The sequence below is a fragment of the Rhinopithecus roxellana genome, chromosome 15, assembly GCF_007565055.1.
Source record: "Rhinopithecus roxellana isolate Shanxi Qingling chromosome 15, ASM756505v1, whole genome shotgun sequence".
Lineage (NCBI taxonomy): Eukaryota > Metazoa > Chordata > Mammalia > Primates > Cercopithecidae > Rhinopithecus > Rhinopithecus roxellana.
In genome coordinates, this window is record NC_044563.1 from 77,618,279 (window position 1) to 77,635,040 (window position 16,762).

At 50.2% G+C, this 16,762-nt stretch overlaps 1 protein-coding gene across 9 annotated transcripts in view; it reads left to right on the forward strand.

Annotated features, from left to right (window-relative positions):
• The window catches only part of CEP164 (centrosomal protein 164), an 86,345-nt gene that overhangs the window by 41,026 nt on the left and 28,557 nt on the right, over positions 1 to 16,762 (forward strand). For 7 of the 9 annotated variants that reach the window (XM_030918261.1, XM_010367415.2, XM_030918260.1 and 4 more), the window contains 6 exons: positions 2,294 to 2,677; positions 4,951 to 5,031; positions 6,905 to 6,988; positions 12,057 to 12,145; positions 13,074 to 13,301; positions 14,250 to 14,396. In XM_030918261.1, the coding sequence (XP_030774121.1) occupies positions 2,294 to 2,677; positions 4,951 to 5,031; positions 6,905 to 6,988; positions 12,057 to 12,145; positions 13,074 to 13,301; positions 14,250 to 14,396 (1,013 nt within the window). The remainder of the gene's footprint in view (positions 1 to 2,293; positions 2,678 to 4,950; positions 5,032 to 6,904; positions 6,989 to 12,056; positions 12,146 to 13,073; positions 13,302 to 14,249; positions 14,397 to 16,762) is intronic. The other 2 variants (XM_030918262.1, XM_010367416.2) reach the window with 2 other exon arrangements.

Genomic DNA, 16,762 nt, shown 5'->3' on the forward strand with positions numbered 1-16,762 from the left:
CATATTTGGATTCCCAAGGCAGTGTTTGACACATAGAATGTGCTCAGTGAATGAATGTGTAAGTCTCATTACATAATGTAAGTTAACATTCGTGGGACACTGACAGTGTGCCAGTCACAATTCTGAGTTTCTTTTTTTTTTTTTTGAGACGGAGTCTCGCTCTGTCACCCAGGCTGGAGTGCAGTGGCCGGATCTCAGCTCACTGCAAGCTCCGCCTCCCGGGTTCCCGCCATTCTCCTGCCTCAGCCTCCCAAGTAGCTGGGACTATAGGCGCCCGCCACCTCGCCCGGCTAGTTTTTTGTATTTTTTGGTAGAGATGGGGTTTCACCGTGTTAGCCAGGATGGTCTCGATCTCCTGACCTCGTGATTCACCCGTCTTGGCCTCCCAAAGTGCTGGGATTACAGGCTTGAGCCGCCGCGCCCGGCCAATTCTGAGTTTCTTAACTCACTTGATGAGTGCTAACTCATTTAGTCTTCCCAACAGTGCTCCCTATGAGGTAAGCACTGCTACATCCCAGTATTTTAGCAAAAGAAACTGAGGCATATAGAAGTAAATAATTTGCCTAAGGTCACACATCTGTAAGTGTGGAGCCAACATTTGAGCCTGGGCAGCCTCTGTCTCCAAAGCTGAGCTCTGAAGGACTCTGCTTTACTGACCTGTGTAATCATCCCTAGGAAGCCTGGGTTAGCTTGTCAGTGGGCTCTCAGGCTTGCAGGGAGAGGGTCATTTCTTTGGGCACAGCAGACACTTTAACAGAGCATCAATAAATGCCATGCTTAGGGCTTCTTCTTGGGCCTCTCCGCTCTCTAGTCGTCATGGTCCTTGAGTCTTCAGAATAGGGAATCAGGAAGTCTTATAAATCCCTCATCGGAAGTTATTCAGTCTGGCAGCCCAAGTGTTAGCACAGATGTTTTCCAGGAGGAATACTTCTCAGCCCAAACCCAGCAGAGATCACTGGCTGTATTTCCAAGGGAGAGTTTTGTTTTTCTCTTTTGACTGACTCTAAGGAATTTAGTGGAAGCAGCCTTGGGTTTTCACTAGTCTTTAAAGTGAGGTTTGTATGTGAGGAGCAGGGCGTGACCACTGTAGAGATGCACTGCTCAGATCTGCTTTCGAGAGACCCTGCCAAGGGGAGCTTAGCAGATTGACAGCCTCCAGCGCTGCCCTTTCTATCCACCCTGCTTCATGGAAGTGTTTCCTGCTGGTGATGAGCCACAACAGGGTCTGAAAGCAGAGCCATTTCTGCAGATACGGGACTCTTTTCATGGCAGCCTACTGGGCGACTCTGCTGGGCTGACCAAGACTTGCCCAGAACTGGAGAAAGTCTGGAGCTCTGCTCACTTCCTTTATCCTTTGTAAACATCTCCCTTAAATCTCTTGCACATCTAACCCTAACTTGGCATCTGCTTCTTAGAGGACCCCAGTCAGCAGTGCTTGGTGAGGATGCTGTCTCCGAGGCTGCTGCTTATCAGCATGTACCCGGGAGGCTTTAGGCACGAAGAGCACTCTCCTGATAATTTTTCCCCTGCTGCCTATTAAACATGAAAAATAGAAATTTGAGACTTTGCTGCCTTTCTCTCACATGATGATCCATCATCATCTTAAATAAATATTGGCTTTTGAGTCTGCAGTCTTATGATGTGGCTAATGGGGCTGGAGCAAGACAGATTTATTACTTGAGGACATGATAGGTGGTGACAGAGTTATATCGTCCAGTGTAGTGACTTCCAGGCCCACCAGTGGATGGGGATCAGCTTGGGTATATCCAAATCACCATATAAATTCCGATTCTGTAGATCTGGGGTTGAGTCAGGAATCTGTGTTTTGAAAAGCTGGGTGGGCTGGATGCGGTGGCTCACGCTTATAATCCCAGCACTTTGGGAGGCTGAGGTGGGTGGATTGCTTGAGGCCAGGAGTTTGAGACCAGCGTGGCCAACATGGCAAAACCCCGTCTCTACTAAAAATACAAAAAAATAGCCAGGTGTGGTGGCACACACCTGTAGTCCCAGCTACTCGGGAGGCTGAGGGACGAGAATTGCTTGAACCCAGGAGGCAGAGGTTGTAGTAAGCCAAGATCGCACCACTGCACCTCAGCCTGGGTGACAGAGTGAGACTTCGTCTCAAAAAAATAAAATAAAAAATATAAGAACTGGGTGATTGATAACTGCTGGGGCAGAACTCAGGTACTGGCCTGTGGGAGTCAGGGAATAGCATTTCCATCTTGCAGCATGTCTCGACTCCTTTTGCACATTCCTTATGTCTTCCTTTTTAACATGGTCTGTTGCTCCCTAGGAGTCTCTAAGAACAAGCCAGCCAGAGGAGAAGGATGTTTCTCTGGATTCAGCTGCTGCCAGTCCCCCTACTCCCTGCAAGCCCTCCAGCCCAGGTGCAGACAGCAATCTGAGCAGTGCTGATGGCAAAGGGCGACAGGGAAGTGGGGCAAGACCTGGGCTCCCAGAAAAAGAGGAAAATGGGAAGAGTGAACCTAAGATTTCCAGGAATCTGGTGACCCCCAAGGCAGACCCCAGGGGCAATGACCCTGCCAAAGCCTCTGAAAAGGAGGCACCAGAGGACACAGTAGATGCAGGAGAGGAAGGTTCCAGGAGGGAAGAGGCAGCCAAGGAGCCAAAGAAGAAGGCTTCTGCTCTGGAAGAGGGCAGTTCAGGCGCCAGCCAAGTAAGTCACTGTATCCCATAGGCAGGGGTTGACTGTAGCCCTCTGCTACTCTATTCAGCCCTGGGCAGGGTCCTATCCCCACATCTTTATTACTGAGTCAGGAGCTTCATTTGCATGTCCCTGCACTGGGCTGTCAGCATCAGCCAGAGCCCTTAATTGTGACAAATATGCCCAGGCCCAGCAGGCAGTAAAATCCGGAATGAAGCTGCAAACCTGCTGGCACTCGAAATTGAGAGCAGAAATTTGCTTTTCCACTGGCACCCTCCTGGAATGTTCATTTTCTTTTATCCTACTGCCTTTCCTGCTTCCTACCTCCCTCTTGTACTTTTTTTTTTTTTTCTTCTGTCTTTTTTGAGACAGGGTCTTGTTCTGTAGCCCAGGCTGGAGTACAGTGGTGTGATCTTGGCTCACTGCAGCCTTGACCTCCAGGGCTCAAGCAGTCCTCCCACCTCATCACAGTTCAGAGTGCTTTTTGGCAGAGCATTACCTCAGCCTCTTGAGTAGCTGAGACCACAGGCATGTGTCACCATGCCCAGCTAATTTTGGTATTTTTTGTAGAGACAGGGTTTCGCCATGTTGCCCAGGCTGATCTCTTAACTCCTAAGCTCAAGTGTTCTGCCCGCCTCATCATAGTTCAAGGTATTTTTTTTTCTTTTGATACAGAGTCTCGCTCCTTCACCCTAGCTAGAGTGCAGTGGTGCAATCTTGGCTCACTGCAACCTCTGCCTCCCAGGTTCAAGTGATTCTTGTGCCTCAGCCTCCCGAGTAGCTGAGACCACAGGCATGCACCACCACACCTGGCTAATTTTTGTATTTTTTAGTAGAGATGGGGTTTCACCATGTTGTCCAGGCTGCTCTTGAACTCCTGAGCTCAACCTTGATCCGCCCGCTGGGATTACTGGCGTGAACCATTGAGTCTGGTTCCCCTTATACTTCTTTTTTTTGAGAAAGAGTTTCACTGTTGTTGTCCAGGCTGCAGTGCAATGGCATGATTAGCTCACCGCAGCCTCTGCCTCCTGGGTTCAAGCTATTCTCCTGCCTCAGCCTCCTGAGTAGCTGGGATTACAGGTGACCGCCAACATACCTGGCTAATTTTTTGTGTTTTTAGTAGGGACAGGGTTTCTCCATGTTGGTCAGGCTGGTCTGAAACTCCTGACCTCAGGTGATCCGCCCACCTCAGCCTCCTAAAGTGCTGAAATTACAGGCATGAGCCACTGCGCCCGGCCTCCCCTTGTACTTCTTGACATCAGTTTGGGGGCAGTCATGGTTGCAGCAGTCTGAGTTTCTATAGAGAGAGAACACTGTGTGTTGTGGCGAGGTGGAGGGTGGGGGTGATCGGGGTGGTAGGTGCCACATTTGGCAGTGTTCTGCCCCAGCATAGGTAGATTAGGTGACAAGAAGACTCTTCTCTTCCATTCTTGTGGCTCTTTCTGAAAGATACCAAGACATGGGAGTGGTTGCTTTGGCAAGACCAGGCCAATGACCAAAATGGACAGAAGTAAGCTTGAATGGGGAGATCCTTTGGCATTTTAGATTTTTCAACCTTTAGTCCTGTTCCTCCTCCAGGTAGATGGTGAGGGAATTCATTTAAAGGGCTTTTATCGGCCAGGTGCAGTGGCTCATGCCTGTAATCCCAGCACTTTGGAAGTCTGAGGCGGGCAGATCACTTGAGGTCAGGAGTTGGAGATCACTGGCCAACATGGTGAAACCTCGTCTTTACTAAAAATACAAAAATTATCCAGGCGTGGTGATGCACACCTGTAATCCCAGCTACTTGGGAGGCTGAGGCAGGAGATTGCAGGAACCCGGGATGTACAGGCTGCAGTAAGCTGAGATGGTGCCACTCCAGCCTGGGGGACAGAGTGAGATTCCGTCTCGGAAAAAAAAAAAAAAAAAAAAGAACTTTTATCTATTTCCTAGGAAAGATGCTCTCCTTCTGTTTTTTAGGATAGCATCAGACTTCTGTACTGCCACCTTTCTAACCATCTCCACTACTCTTGGCTCCCCTTACTCGTATAAGTCCTTGCTGATCTAATTCAGAGTGTGGTTGTCTCTACTCAGTGGGCTGCCCAGCCCCAGTGGGGCGGAGGCTGTGCACATGTCCAGAGAGAATGGCGGGGTCCACAGGCCTCCTTTAGGTTTTTAAGAAGAGTGGATTTCAGTTTGGCCTGAGCCCTATATTGGTACCACGGCCTGAACAGAATTCCCTGGGTAGGGACCATGTGCCTTTGTGCTCTGCTCTGAGGGATTTCTCTGTGTGTCTCTCTCTCCAGGGACTGGAAATTAGTGAACACATGAAGGAACCTCAGCTCTCAGACTCCATAACTTCTGACCCCAAGTCCTTCCATGGCCTGGTGAGTTCGAGATGAGGGCAGTAGAGTGGTGGTGAAGAGCATGGATTTGTGAGTCTCTAGGGTTAAGTAATTTGCCCAGCATCACACAGCTTGTAAGTGGGAGAATTTCGAACTCATGCTTGAGTCTTGTCTAGCTCCAGCTTCTCAACCCATTAACCAAGGGTAATACTTCCTATTTTATAGGTTTGTTGTGAGAAGAAAGGCAGAGAATATAAAATGTTAGCATATAAACATTATTAATATAATTATGTATATAATAATGTTAAAATGTTAGCTATTATTACTCACTGTTATGTGAGTTGCCTGTGTGATCATGTGAGTTGCCATCAGCCTAGGAGGTTAGAGACTGGTGTGTTTGTGTTTATGGGATCACTGAGCTGTGGCGAGGACAGTCCCCAGGCTCAGGCCAGGAGGGGTGCCATGGCTTCATTTCTAAAGTTAACGCTTTGTCTTGGAATGCCAGCATCCGTGGTTTCTTTGTCCCAGACCTTCTACCCAGCCTGCTGTATCGTGGTTTCGTTTGCCAGGTCTGTACCTAAGGGGAATAGTTCAGGGTGCTTTTTGGCAGAGCATTACCTCTAGAAGCCATCCTCCATCTGTTTGGAGGAGGCAGATCAAAGGGAAGGGATTAGTGGGAGAGGGTCAGGGATGAACAGTAACGATATGAGGGGCTGCAGAAGAATTAGGAGGCTGTGTGTGCTCGCCCCTCACTGAGCCGTGGGCTTAGGAGGCAGATGGCAGCTGCATTAAGTGAAGTAGAACTCAAACTGAAAGGAAAATGTCACCAAAAAAGAGGAAAAACCCACAAGCTAGAAAGGGAAGGTAAAAAGTGGTTGTTGGCAAAAACTGTCCATGAAGAATCGCCATGTCACAGATCTCTCGGAAGCAAGGGGGCTGGCTCTTCTAAAGCAGTCACCCATGTGGAGAAATGTGCCCATCAGCATTTTTCTTCTCTATGGAAGTAGATGGAGGAGGCTGTGGACAGCAGGACCAGACTTTGTCTGGGCGTCCCACCATTAGTCAGGGCTGATGTGACAGAACTGTCCCCATTAACATGCTATTGGGCAGCAGTCCTTCACTTAGCCCAGCAGGGATCTTCGGCTCAGAGAAGGTGGGATCATGGGCCTGTGGCAGCCAGAGGACAGCAACAAACTGGTACCAGTGTGGGTACTTGCTGCCCGTCCCAAAGAGAAGCCAGTGCAGGAAGCACCACTAATTAACTCTCATTGTCCAGGTGGGCACCTGTATGGAAAAGGGATGGAACGAGCTGGAAAGGGCCCACCAAGGCTCGTTTCAAAACTGCCCACAGGTTTTCTGGGGATGTTGGCATTTCTTCTTGTGCCTGGTTGGGCACCACGGAGAGGGAGAGATAGCCGGAAAGTGACATCCTTCCCAGCATGTGTCATGGAAAGAGCTTGGGCTTTGCCATCAGTGCAGGGCCCCATCTGACCCTCAGGTCCCTTGCTTATCAGCTGTGTGGCCTTGGGCGAGTTATATGTGCTTTCCAGCCTGCTTCCTTATCTGTGAGATGAGGGAAAGAGTTTTAGTCTCACAGGGTTATTTTTTCCCCATAATTTTATTATGAAAAGTTTCAAACATATGGAATAATTTAAAAAATTGTACAGTGAATACCCACATACTTACCATCTATAGGCCACAATTAACATTTTACCATACTTGCTTGATCACATATCTTTCCATTGAGTCGCAGTGTTATTTTGAAGATGAAATTAGTAGATGTTGAAATGTTTGGCACAGAGCTGGGCACATAGTAGACATCTTTCTGGAAAGTGGAGTTGGGGTAGTGAAGAGGCCTGGTGGGTGTTGACTGTGACAGAGGCAGAGTTGACCTTTGCATCTCCACTGTCTCCAGGACTTCGGTTTTCACAGCCGGATCTCGGAGCACCTGCTGGATATTGATGTGCTTTCCCCGGCCCTGGATGGAACTCGTTGGCAGGTGAGTCTCTCTGGGTGGTGGGCTGAGCTGGGGCCTCATTTTTCCTCACAACCACTTTTTCGGATGACCCAGAACTGAGCCCTGCCCATCACAGGCTGCATTTCTGGAAGTTCTCTCCCTTCTAATTCATTAAGGCATGGTCCTGACTGCCTTTCATGGGGCTTCTGACCATTCCTGCATTGTTGCTATAAATTAAAGTCCTCTTCCATCATATATTTATCCATTTATCCACTCATTCAGCAGCTGAAGAGTGGACTGTCTGCTCATGTACAAGGCGCTGTATAGACTGTAGATTTCAAGGAACTTTCCATCCTGGCCCATTCGTCCTCTTTACATGCCCAGCCCACCTGCTGCTCACCAGCTGGGTCTGCTGCTCACCATCCTGGGGCACACTCTCCACCTCCACCACCCCTCTGCCTGCCACTCTGCTTTCCCGTTTTCCCAGCAAGCTCTTTTTCGGTCCTGGAGGTTCACCTCTGACACCACCTCCGCGAATGGGATGAATTGTTCCCTCTCTTTGCTCCGCTTAGTCCCTCTTGTTTTGTTTGATAGTTGTTTGTCTGTCTCCCCTGCCAGATGTAAGCTCTGTGTGGACATGGATGATGACTGACCCACATGGGGTAGTGACTCAAACACAGATCCTGTCCTTAAGGAGCTTCAAGCCAAGAAGACTTTTCTTTTTCTTTGTGGATTGGTTAGAAGAGCGGTTCTGGCACATGATCTCTGCGAGTTTAAGGGAATATTTGGTTTGGGCAAAATGGAAATTTGTTGGGTGAAACAAACAAGATGTTTAATATGAACCCAGCCTTGGAGCCTTTAGTGAAATGTGTGCTAGAGGCAGGCTAGAGTTTTTGGGCCAGTTGCATTTGAGCCCCACATGTTCCTCTCAGCTCTGGCTGATAAAACCTTTCTGGGCCACTGTCCTTGCTGGATCTTGGTCATGCTGTTTGCAGTGCTAGAGAGATGTGAAGGCACAGGCAGAGGAAGGTGGGATTAGTCAGGAAAGGTTTGGAGGGGGCGAATTGTGGAGCTCCTTTGGCAGTAGGTGAGTGGGAAAGTTACTGAGTCAGTGGGATGGAGGTAGATCCCATTTCTTGGGGTCCAACACCTGGCCAGTATCAGAATTACTTGGGAGCTTGAAAAAAAGACAGATTTCTGGGTCTACCTAAGACCTGATGTGGCCAGCAGCCTCTTTTTGGGCTGTGCCACTTGCTGTAACGCAGTAGCAGGACCTGGCTTGGTTTTGGTTCTCACGAGGTGCAGCCTCTTGAGGTGGCCATCCCTGGCAGAGGAAGCCCTAAGTCAGCGGTCCCCAACCTTTTTGGCATCAGGGACCAGTTTCTTGGAAGACAATTTTCCCACAGATGGGGTCGGGGGCATTAGATTCTCATGAGGAGTGTGCAACCTAGATCCCTTGCATGCATAGATCACGATAGGGCTCATGCTCCTGTCAGAACCCAATGCCACTGCTGATCTGACAGGAGGTGGAGCTCAGGTGGTAATGTTTCCTTGCCTGCCCACTGTTTACCCCCTGCTCTGCAGCCCGGGGGTTGGGGACCCTTCCCCTAAGCTATACATTGTGACCTGCCTGTCGTGATGTGGGTAATGGGGCTCAGCGTGGCTGACTGAGTAGCCAAGCCTTTGCAGGCTCAGTCTCCAGCTGTCCACCATCTCTGGGGGTGGAGGGGTCGAGTTGGGGAGGGGGAGCTGGAGGAGAGAGCAGCAGCCCTTCATGGGACAAAACTGTAGATGCCATCCTCTGTCCTTCCTGTGCACTCTTGCCCATTTTGCCATATTCTCTACTTCTCTCTCAAGGGCAGGACCAGGGCAGAGGGCTGAGCTATACTAGTTTTTGTTCGTTTAAAATATTTTCAATGCAATTTTATTGAGATATAATTGACATACAATAAATTGCACATTTATTTGATACATTTTACCATATTGTATACCTTCACAACCATCACCACAAAAAACGATTATAATGAATTAGACATAATACATTTCTTTCTTTTTTTTTTTTGAGGTGGAGTTTCCCTGTATCACCTAGACTGGAGTGCAGTGGTACGATCTTGGCTCACTGCAGCCTCTGCCTCCTGAGTTCAAGCGATTCTCCTGTCTCAGTCTCCCCGAGTAGCTGGGACTATAGGTGCGCACCACCATGCCCAGCTAATTTTTCCTTTTTTTTTGTATTTTTAGTAGAGATGAGGTTTCACTGTGTTGGCCAGGCTGGTCTCAAACTATTGACCTCAGGTGATCCGCCCGCCTTGGCCTCCCAAAGTTCTGGGATTACAGGCGTGAGCCACTGTGCCCTGCCGACATAATACATTTCATAATTAATTAGAAAAGTGATTATAAAATTATTTCAAATAATACAGAAGATCCAAGTTCTCAAATTCCTGTAGCCTTACACAGACAGGGACTATGGATAGTTTCCATTCACATTTTTCATGTGCCTTTCCAGAAAATTTTCTGTGGACATATAAGCATGTATTTATTTTCTACTTGCTTATCTTTTTTCTTCCAATAAAAATTGTGATTGTGCTACCTAAACTGCTTGGCGATGTGCTCTTTAAATTTGAGAGTAGGCCCCTGACTTACTTCTTTTTTTCTTTTTTTTTTTTTGAGACGGAGTCTCAACTCTGTCACCCAGGTTGGAGTGCAGTGGCGCGATCTCGGCTCACTGCAAGCTCTGCCTCCCAGGTTCACGCCATTCTCCTGCCTCAGCCTCCTGAGTAGCTGGGACTACAGGTGCCCGCCACCACGCCCGGCTAGTTTTTGTATTTTTAGTAGAGACAGGGTTTCACCATGTTAGCCAGGATGGTCTCGATCTCCTGAACTCGTGATCCGCCCGCCTTGGCCTCCCAAAGTGCTGGGATTATAGGCGTGAGCCACCACGCCTGGCCGGCCCTTGACTTGTTTCTGAGTTATTTCATATAGATCTACCATATTCTTTTTGTTGGCTGCACAGTCTTCTGCTGTATGAATACACCATGGTTTATTTAACCGAGGACTGAATCTTAAACAAAAACAAGACTCTAGAGCCGAGTTAAGGAGAGGGAAATGGTATTTTAGGCCAGAGGCTTAGGATGTGCGATTGTCTCCTCTTTCTGAAGAATGGTGACCTTGGCTGCTTTCCTCATCTCGTTCCTTGGCTTCCTTTTCTGGAGCAAAAAAGTTAAGGAAGAGGACCCTCTATACCAAGAGGACCGTCTGTCCGGGTATTTCCCAGAGGATCCCCTTTTCTCTGTTAGTGGGGATAGTTCAGTTTCTCACAGAAATATAGGTGAAACAAGAAGGGAGAGACCGGAAAGCCATGATCTGCAGCCAGCCCTCCTGTCTGCTGCCTTTTTTCTTACGGTGTGTGGCTGATAGCCCCGGAGTCCTTTCTGACTCAGGGCTCAGTCCCCCTATTTTTATTACTATCACCCCACTTTATCACTTGTCTTATATTTTAGTTTGTTAACTGGAGTGGGCCTGTGTGATTTTCCTTCTTGATGGGTGAGAGAGGGAGATACTTGATGAGCATGGTTTGGTCTGTAGGGGGAGACAAGTTGTGAGTTGCACGCTAGAAGGGGAAAGAGGTGGGGCGGCAAAGGCTGCATGCCCTGCCGTTGTCTGCAGGCTCTGCCCATGCTGATGTGATGAGGAGTGGCAGCCCTGGCAGGGAGCCCTTCTGCTGCAGGCACCAGGAGGCACTCACAGGCAGCATTTCTATTTTTAATATAATTTGGGGGAGCTGGGTTTTAGTTCAAGCCCTGCCCTTCCTCACCCATCCAGATGGCAGGGTTAGCCACAGCTGCTGGGGCTTAGGCTGCCAGTGGAGAGGTGTGGGGGCTGTGGGCACAGGGCTGGGGACCCTACTGGGGAAGACGGAGTGAGCTGTCTCCCGCCCCACCTCTCCTGTTGACCCTGTGTCCCAGAACAGACGGGGCTCCTGTTGGTGTGACAGAAGGAGTGCAGGTCCTAGGATGGGGACTGGCACTGGCAGAGTATTTTCTTTTTGTTTTTCACCTTAGGCTGGGGGAGAGGGAGAGGAATGTGGGAAGAGGAGCTAACATTGATGGTGTGCCTTCTTTGGGTTGCGAGTTGGGCGTTACGTATACGAGCTGCTTTGATCCTCACCAGAAGCCCTGTGAGTTGCAGTATACGATCCCATTTTGTACAGTGGAGGAGGCAGACTTCCCAGGCAGGAAGAGCTAGAACAAAGGGTTGACCCCAGGCTGACTACACTACTATATCCCTGTGGAAAATATTTGAAATGATCAGGAATATTTCTCCCCTCTAGGCTGGGTGACACAGTGAGACCTTGCCTCAAAGAATAGTTCTTCCTGCCTCCTTTCTTTAACTGACTTGCTAAATGTCACTAGTCACCCAAGTTTTAAAATGAGATTTTTGTCCTGTTTGGTTTTGTTTTTGATGGATGATGTAATTGCTGACCGGGAAGGGGGCATCATTGTCTGCTGATGGGGCCTGGGTGCTTTGGGGTCCCTGAAGGTAGCGAAGGAGCGCTTCGTCTTCCTCCAGGTGCCAGGTGGTGCCCTTTTTGTCTCGGGCACAGCTTTCTCTCTCTCTTTCTACCAGTACTCCATCTCTCTAGGACTTATCCTTACTCATATGCTTGCCTGTGCCCCCCGATTCTGCCCTTAATTTCAGCACCCTTGTAATTCGCTGGGCCTCTGTGGATTTGGGGTACTCATGGATTTCTCTGCTTTCTCTGCACAGCTTGCAGTGCAGGCTTCCCGCAGCAGGAGGCAGGATTTTCTTTTTCTTGTGTGTTCTCCTTCGGTCTCTGGCGCCTGACTCTATGTGTTATGGCTGTGGTCTTCTGCCACATCCTCCCCAGGCCTCAAGGCCAGCCCAGGGAGCAGCTGTGAGCCTGGGGGCTTAGCCAAAGCTTGGGGAAGCTTCACTGTGCAGTAGATGAACCTTCTTTTCTATGTCCCGTATGGTCCCATCCTCTGGAGAGCAACTTCTCAAGCTTTCTCCTAAGCTTGAGAGCCAGCTGGAGAATGGAGGGACCCAAATGCAGTCCTTTCACCACAGACTTTTTACTGCTTCTCTCCTACAGGCCCAGCAACCACTGGGAATAGAAGACAAGGATGACAGCCAGTCCAGCCAAGATGAGCTGCAGAGCAAGCAGTCCAAAGGCTTGGAGAGGTACCATAGGTGGGAGGCTATCCCCAGGGGTTTGCCTTCAGGGTGGTGTGGACTTGGGCAGAATTCTTGGCTTTGGTGGCTGGCCTGGCTCAGTGTATACTTGCTTGGCAGCAGGTGATGAACTGGCTGGATGGGCTTGCAGGGTCTGTGTGTGCACATATGTGTGTATATGTATGTGCGCGTGTGTGTACTGGCAATGTGTATATATGTTTGCATGCATGAGCAGACCCTCTGATTCTCCACCAAGATGGGCATGTGAAGTGCCACTGGGTGCATTTGGCAGGACTCCAGGCACCATTGTGGGGCCAGGGCTGATTAAGCTGTGTGTGTGCCTGTTATGGGCCAGGGCTGAAGAAACTTTGTGGAGGTCTGGAGGAGTCACATTGGAGGGTTGGTACTGCAACTCAGAGCTCTGAGCCAGGGCCCTGCCACATCAGAAAGGGCTGCAGCTATCTGTGAGTGTGCAACTGTGTGTGATGTGACAGGGCCTCTCAGCTTCTCAGGCCTGAGCCCCATGACAAGGGCTGCCACCCTAGAAGGGGAAGGAGAATGGTCATTTCACTTTTAGACCTTCAAAACCTATCTATGACAGCTTCATGCATTTTCTAGTCTGACCTCTTGAGTCTGGCTTCTCTTTTTCTCCCCACTTAGTTCTTCCACCCCTTCTTGGCCCCAGCGATGGTGAGCTCTGGGGATGGGCACACTTGTGTGTCCTGCTCTGATTCCTGAACCGAGCAGAGGCAGCATAGGGACCCCTGTGGAGCCTGACTCCAGTCTAGGCAAAAGGAGCGCTCAGGAGAGAGTCACTCCTTCCCACATGGGTGGCTGCCTTGCTCTGCTGTGGCTCTCCACGGATGGATGTGGGGACGGGGCTGGAGCATAACCCGGGAGGAGGCAATGACCTAGGTCCATGCACTGTGTTCCCCAGTTCTCTTCCCGCTCTCCAAATGGAGGGACCTGACTTTGCTGCTCTGCCTGGCCTGACCAGGTTATCTCCTCCACTTCCACATGAGGAGCAGGCCCAGAGTCCCCCTCGAAGCCTGGCCACCGAAGAAGAGCCCCCCCAGGGCCCCGAGGGGCAGCCCGAGTGGAAGGAGGCCGAGGAGCCTGGGGAGGACTCTGCAGCCAGCCTCAGCCCGCAGCTCTCCCTCCAGAGGTAAGGATGAGGGGAAGCACCCCCGGGTGGCGGCCACTCTGCCTGTGGTGGGTATGTGTGCTAGTGCTGAGAGAGGCGGGGGTGGGGTTGGCTTGGGGAGCGAGTGGGGAGCTGGGGTGGGTTTGTAGCCTCAGCAGCAGCAGCAGCAGCAGCAGCAGCAGCAGCAGCAGCAGCAGCAGAGGCTCTGCTTAGTGTCCCATGGGAGCTGGATATGAGGACATGTGCCTCTTCCTAGTCCTCAGTCTACAGCTGAAATGAGGGTATGTGGTCTGATTAGAGGAACTTAGAAACTCTTGAATAAGGAGGTGTCTCTTTTGTCCCAGGTGCCTACCTGCAAGAGGCTGGAGCAGAGACTGGTGTTACCCTGGCTGCTCCATTCCTGCCAGGAAAGCCCTTTCTCTAGTTCCCTCCCTGCCAGCACCCCTGTTTCCAATAGTCATCCTACTTCTAGTCATTCAGCAACCCCAGCTGGAGCCCTGTTAATGTGCTCGGCCCAGAGACAGGGAAGCCCAGATCACTCTGAGTCCAGCTGAGAGGACCTTTTTTACCTAGCCTAGTCCAGAGCGTGGTGGACATTTGCTAGTTCTCTGTCCCCCTAGCAAGAGAAACATGCTGGTCTTAGAATTTATTGGGTTGGAATGAATCACTAGGGAACCTGAGCAGCATCGATGTGCAATCAACAGCATCCACTGAACACCTGCTGTGTACGGAGCTCCTGGGGTACCATAACCATCCTGCTTCCGTTGTGAGGCAGGAGTCTCTGGTCTTTGATGCAGATAATTCAGGGAGAGGAAGGGTGGGGAGAGGGAGGTTTAAGACCTGAGGTAGGGAAACTGTTGGGGCTGTCTCTCTTGTCTCTATCATAGCTCTTTGACCCCAAATAGCATGCGTCTTAAGCCTCTTGCTTTCTTACTGGCTTTAACACAGTTGTTTCCTTACTGCTATCAGGGAGCAGGCCCCAAGCCCACCTGCTGCCCACGAGAAGGGCAAGGAGCAGCATTCCCAGGCCGACAAGCTGGGCCCTGGGCAGGAAGAGGCAGAGGAGAATGAGGAGAAGGTGGCGGTCAGCCCCACCCCGCCAGTCTCTCCAGAGGTGTAAGGGCCAGTTTTGCGTGTCTGTCCCTGTCCTCCACTGCATGTGGGCTGCTTCAGTGCCTATTGACTCTTGGGTGGTGGGAGGTGGGGCTCAGGCTCTGGCCAGGGGTTAGAGTGTAGGGAGATTAAGCATGTCCTTGGTGCTCTGTGTGCTGCCTTGAGAGCCCCACGCAGGCGTGACTGATCCTTACCTGGGGTTAGCTTTGGTCCCTGGGGCTCCTGGTCAGGACTTGAGGTACAAGGGCGGATGAGGGGGTACCTCCTGGCTCATTTGCTAAACTTGCTAAATCATGTTTCCTGTCTACCAAGCACTGTTTTTCTCTTCAGAAATGTTGTTGAGGTATGTAAGTACACTGCAGTACATAGGCCTGCAGTGTACAGTTCAGTGAAAGTTTGCATCTGTGCACACTGTATAACGGCCACTCAAATGGGGAATGTCTCCATCCCTCGAGGAAGTTTCCTTGTGCCCCTCTCAACCCACCCACCCCAGGTCTTCACTGTTCTGACCTCTGAGCTCCAAGTTTTGGCCAAAGGGTCATTTTTCCAGTTCTCCACTTCATATAAATGGAATTATACAGTACACAGGATTGATCTTTTGTGCTTGTGTTCAAAGCTCAATGTGTTTTTGTGATTCACTTATGTTGAACCAAGTACTTCTAAAATTTAGAAATCATTTAGCTCTTCTCCTTCCATTGTCACACTTCCCCTTCCTACCCATTTTTCAGATGAGGAAACTGAGGCTCAGAGAAGTGAAGGGATTCATCTAAGGTCACATCGCTAGTCAGCGGCAGAATTAGAACTAGATTCTAGGCAGGGCATGGTGGTTCACGCCTGTAATCCCAGCACTTTGGGAGGCCAAGGCAGGTGGATCACCTGAGGTCAGGAGTTTGAGACCAGCCTGGCCAACATGGCGAAACCCCGTCTCTACTAAAAATACAAAAATTAGCTGTGCATGGTGGCGGGCGCCTATAATCCCAGCTACTTGGAATACTGAGGCAGGAGAATGGCTTGAACCTGAGAGGCGGAGGTTGCAGTGAACTGAGATCGTGCCACTGCACTCCAGCCTGGGCAACAAGAACGAAACTCTGTCTCAAATAAAAACACTAGATTCTAGTCACTAGAGCCCTAGACTTCTGACTTTAGCCTGCAGCCACTGTTCCTTTTCTCTGCATGGAGAAAGACAAGGGTCAGGACTTAAACATTTTCCCTTCTATAAACTGAGCAGGTCTAAAGGATTTGGGACTGACTCATGAGCAGAGACAGGTTTACGCACACATGACTCACAGCAAGTTCATGCCCACATTACTCACTGAGAGCTGGCAGGGCACGTGAGCTCAGGATCTCGTGTCATCACCATAACATTGTAGGAGTGGTGTAGGGAAGGGGTGGTCACGTCTTTCAAGTGGTGATACATCCTACAATGAAAACTGTGACCTCGAGGAATTAGGAATTATACAGCCTTTCTGTCACCTTGGTGGCTGTGGTCAGCCAGTTCAGGATACTTTCTATGAGGACAGGAGGTGGGTGTAGTTCAGAGAGAGGAAGATTGGGCAGACGTCAGAGGGGTGTCTTCCCAGGATCTCTGGAGTGAAGCCTGGGCAGCAGGGCTCAGTTGGGGCCTCGGCTTCCCTGGCTCCTCCCCAGCTGCCTTGGCTGATTCATTCCCTTCCCTTGTGTTTCTCCTGCCATCCCAGCAAGGCTGCCCCTGCTAGGGTCTCAGAGGTAGTTGACCACGCGGTTTCAGTTTACACCATCCCCTTAGGAAATGCCTTCTGTTCTTTCCTGAGTCTCTTCAGGCCCCATCACTTCCTTGTTATTAATCTTGACAGCTGCATTAGGAACGAATGGGTGGTCCAGGTTTTGTGGGAGTAGTTCTGTGTCTGTCAGCTTCCAAAGGTGTAAGCAAGCTGGGTCTGAAGGGTTAGGAGCAGAGGGCAGGCTAGAGGGAGCAGGTAGGCCAGAAGGCAGCACATGCCACTCACTGAATGCTTTCTGGCCAAGGCCAGGACTAGGAAACAGGAAGATTCTCCCCTTGTCATGCCAGCATCTTTCGTGAGGATGTGCAGAGAAGAGGGTAAAAGAATCAAAACCACCAAGTTGCGTATGAGAGGAGACATAACTTTTGTGGTAGTTCCATGAAAACCGTTCCACAGTGTTCCTAGGTGCCATTGCCCCGCCCTCCGCTCTCCTTCCCTGTCTCTCCCTGCTTTCCCTTCTGGCTTTCTCACACGTATCTTTGAGCTACTTGCTGGTCAGCCTGAAATGATGATGCTCCTGCAGAGCCTCCCCTTTGTCACTCACTGTAGGAAACTGGGTCCCACTGATTCTGATACCCGAGGAGTTGGCCTAGAAATCAGAGCTGTTTC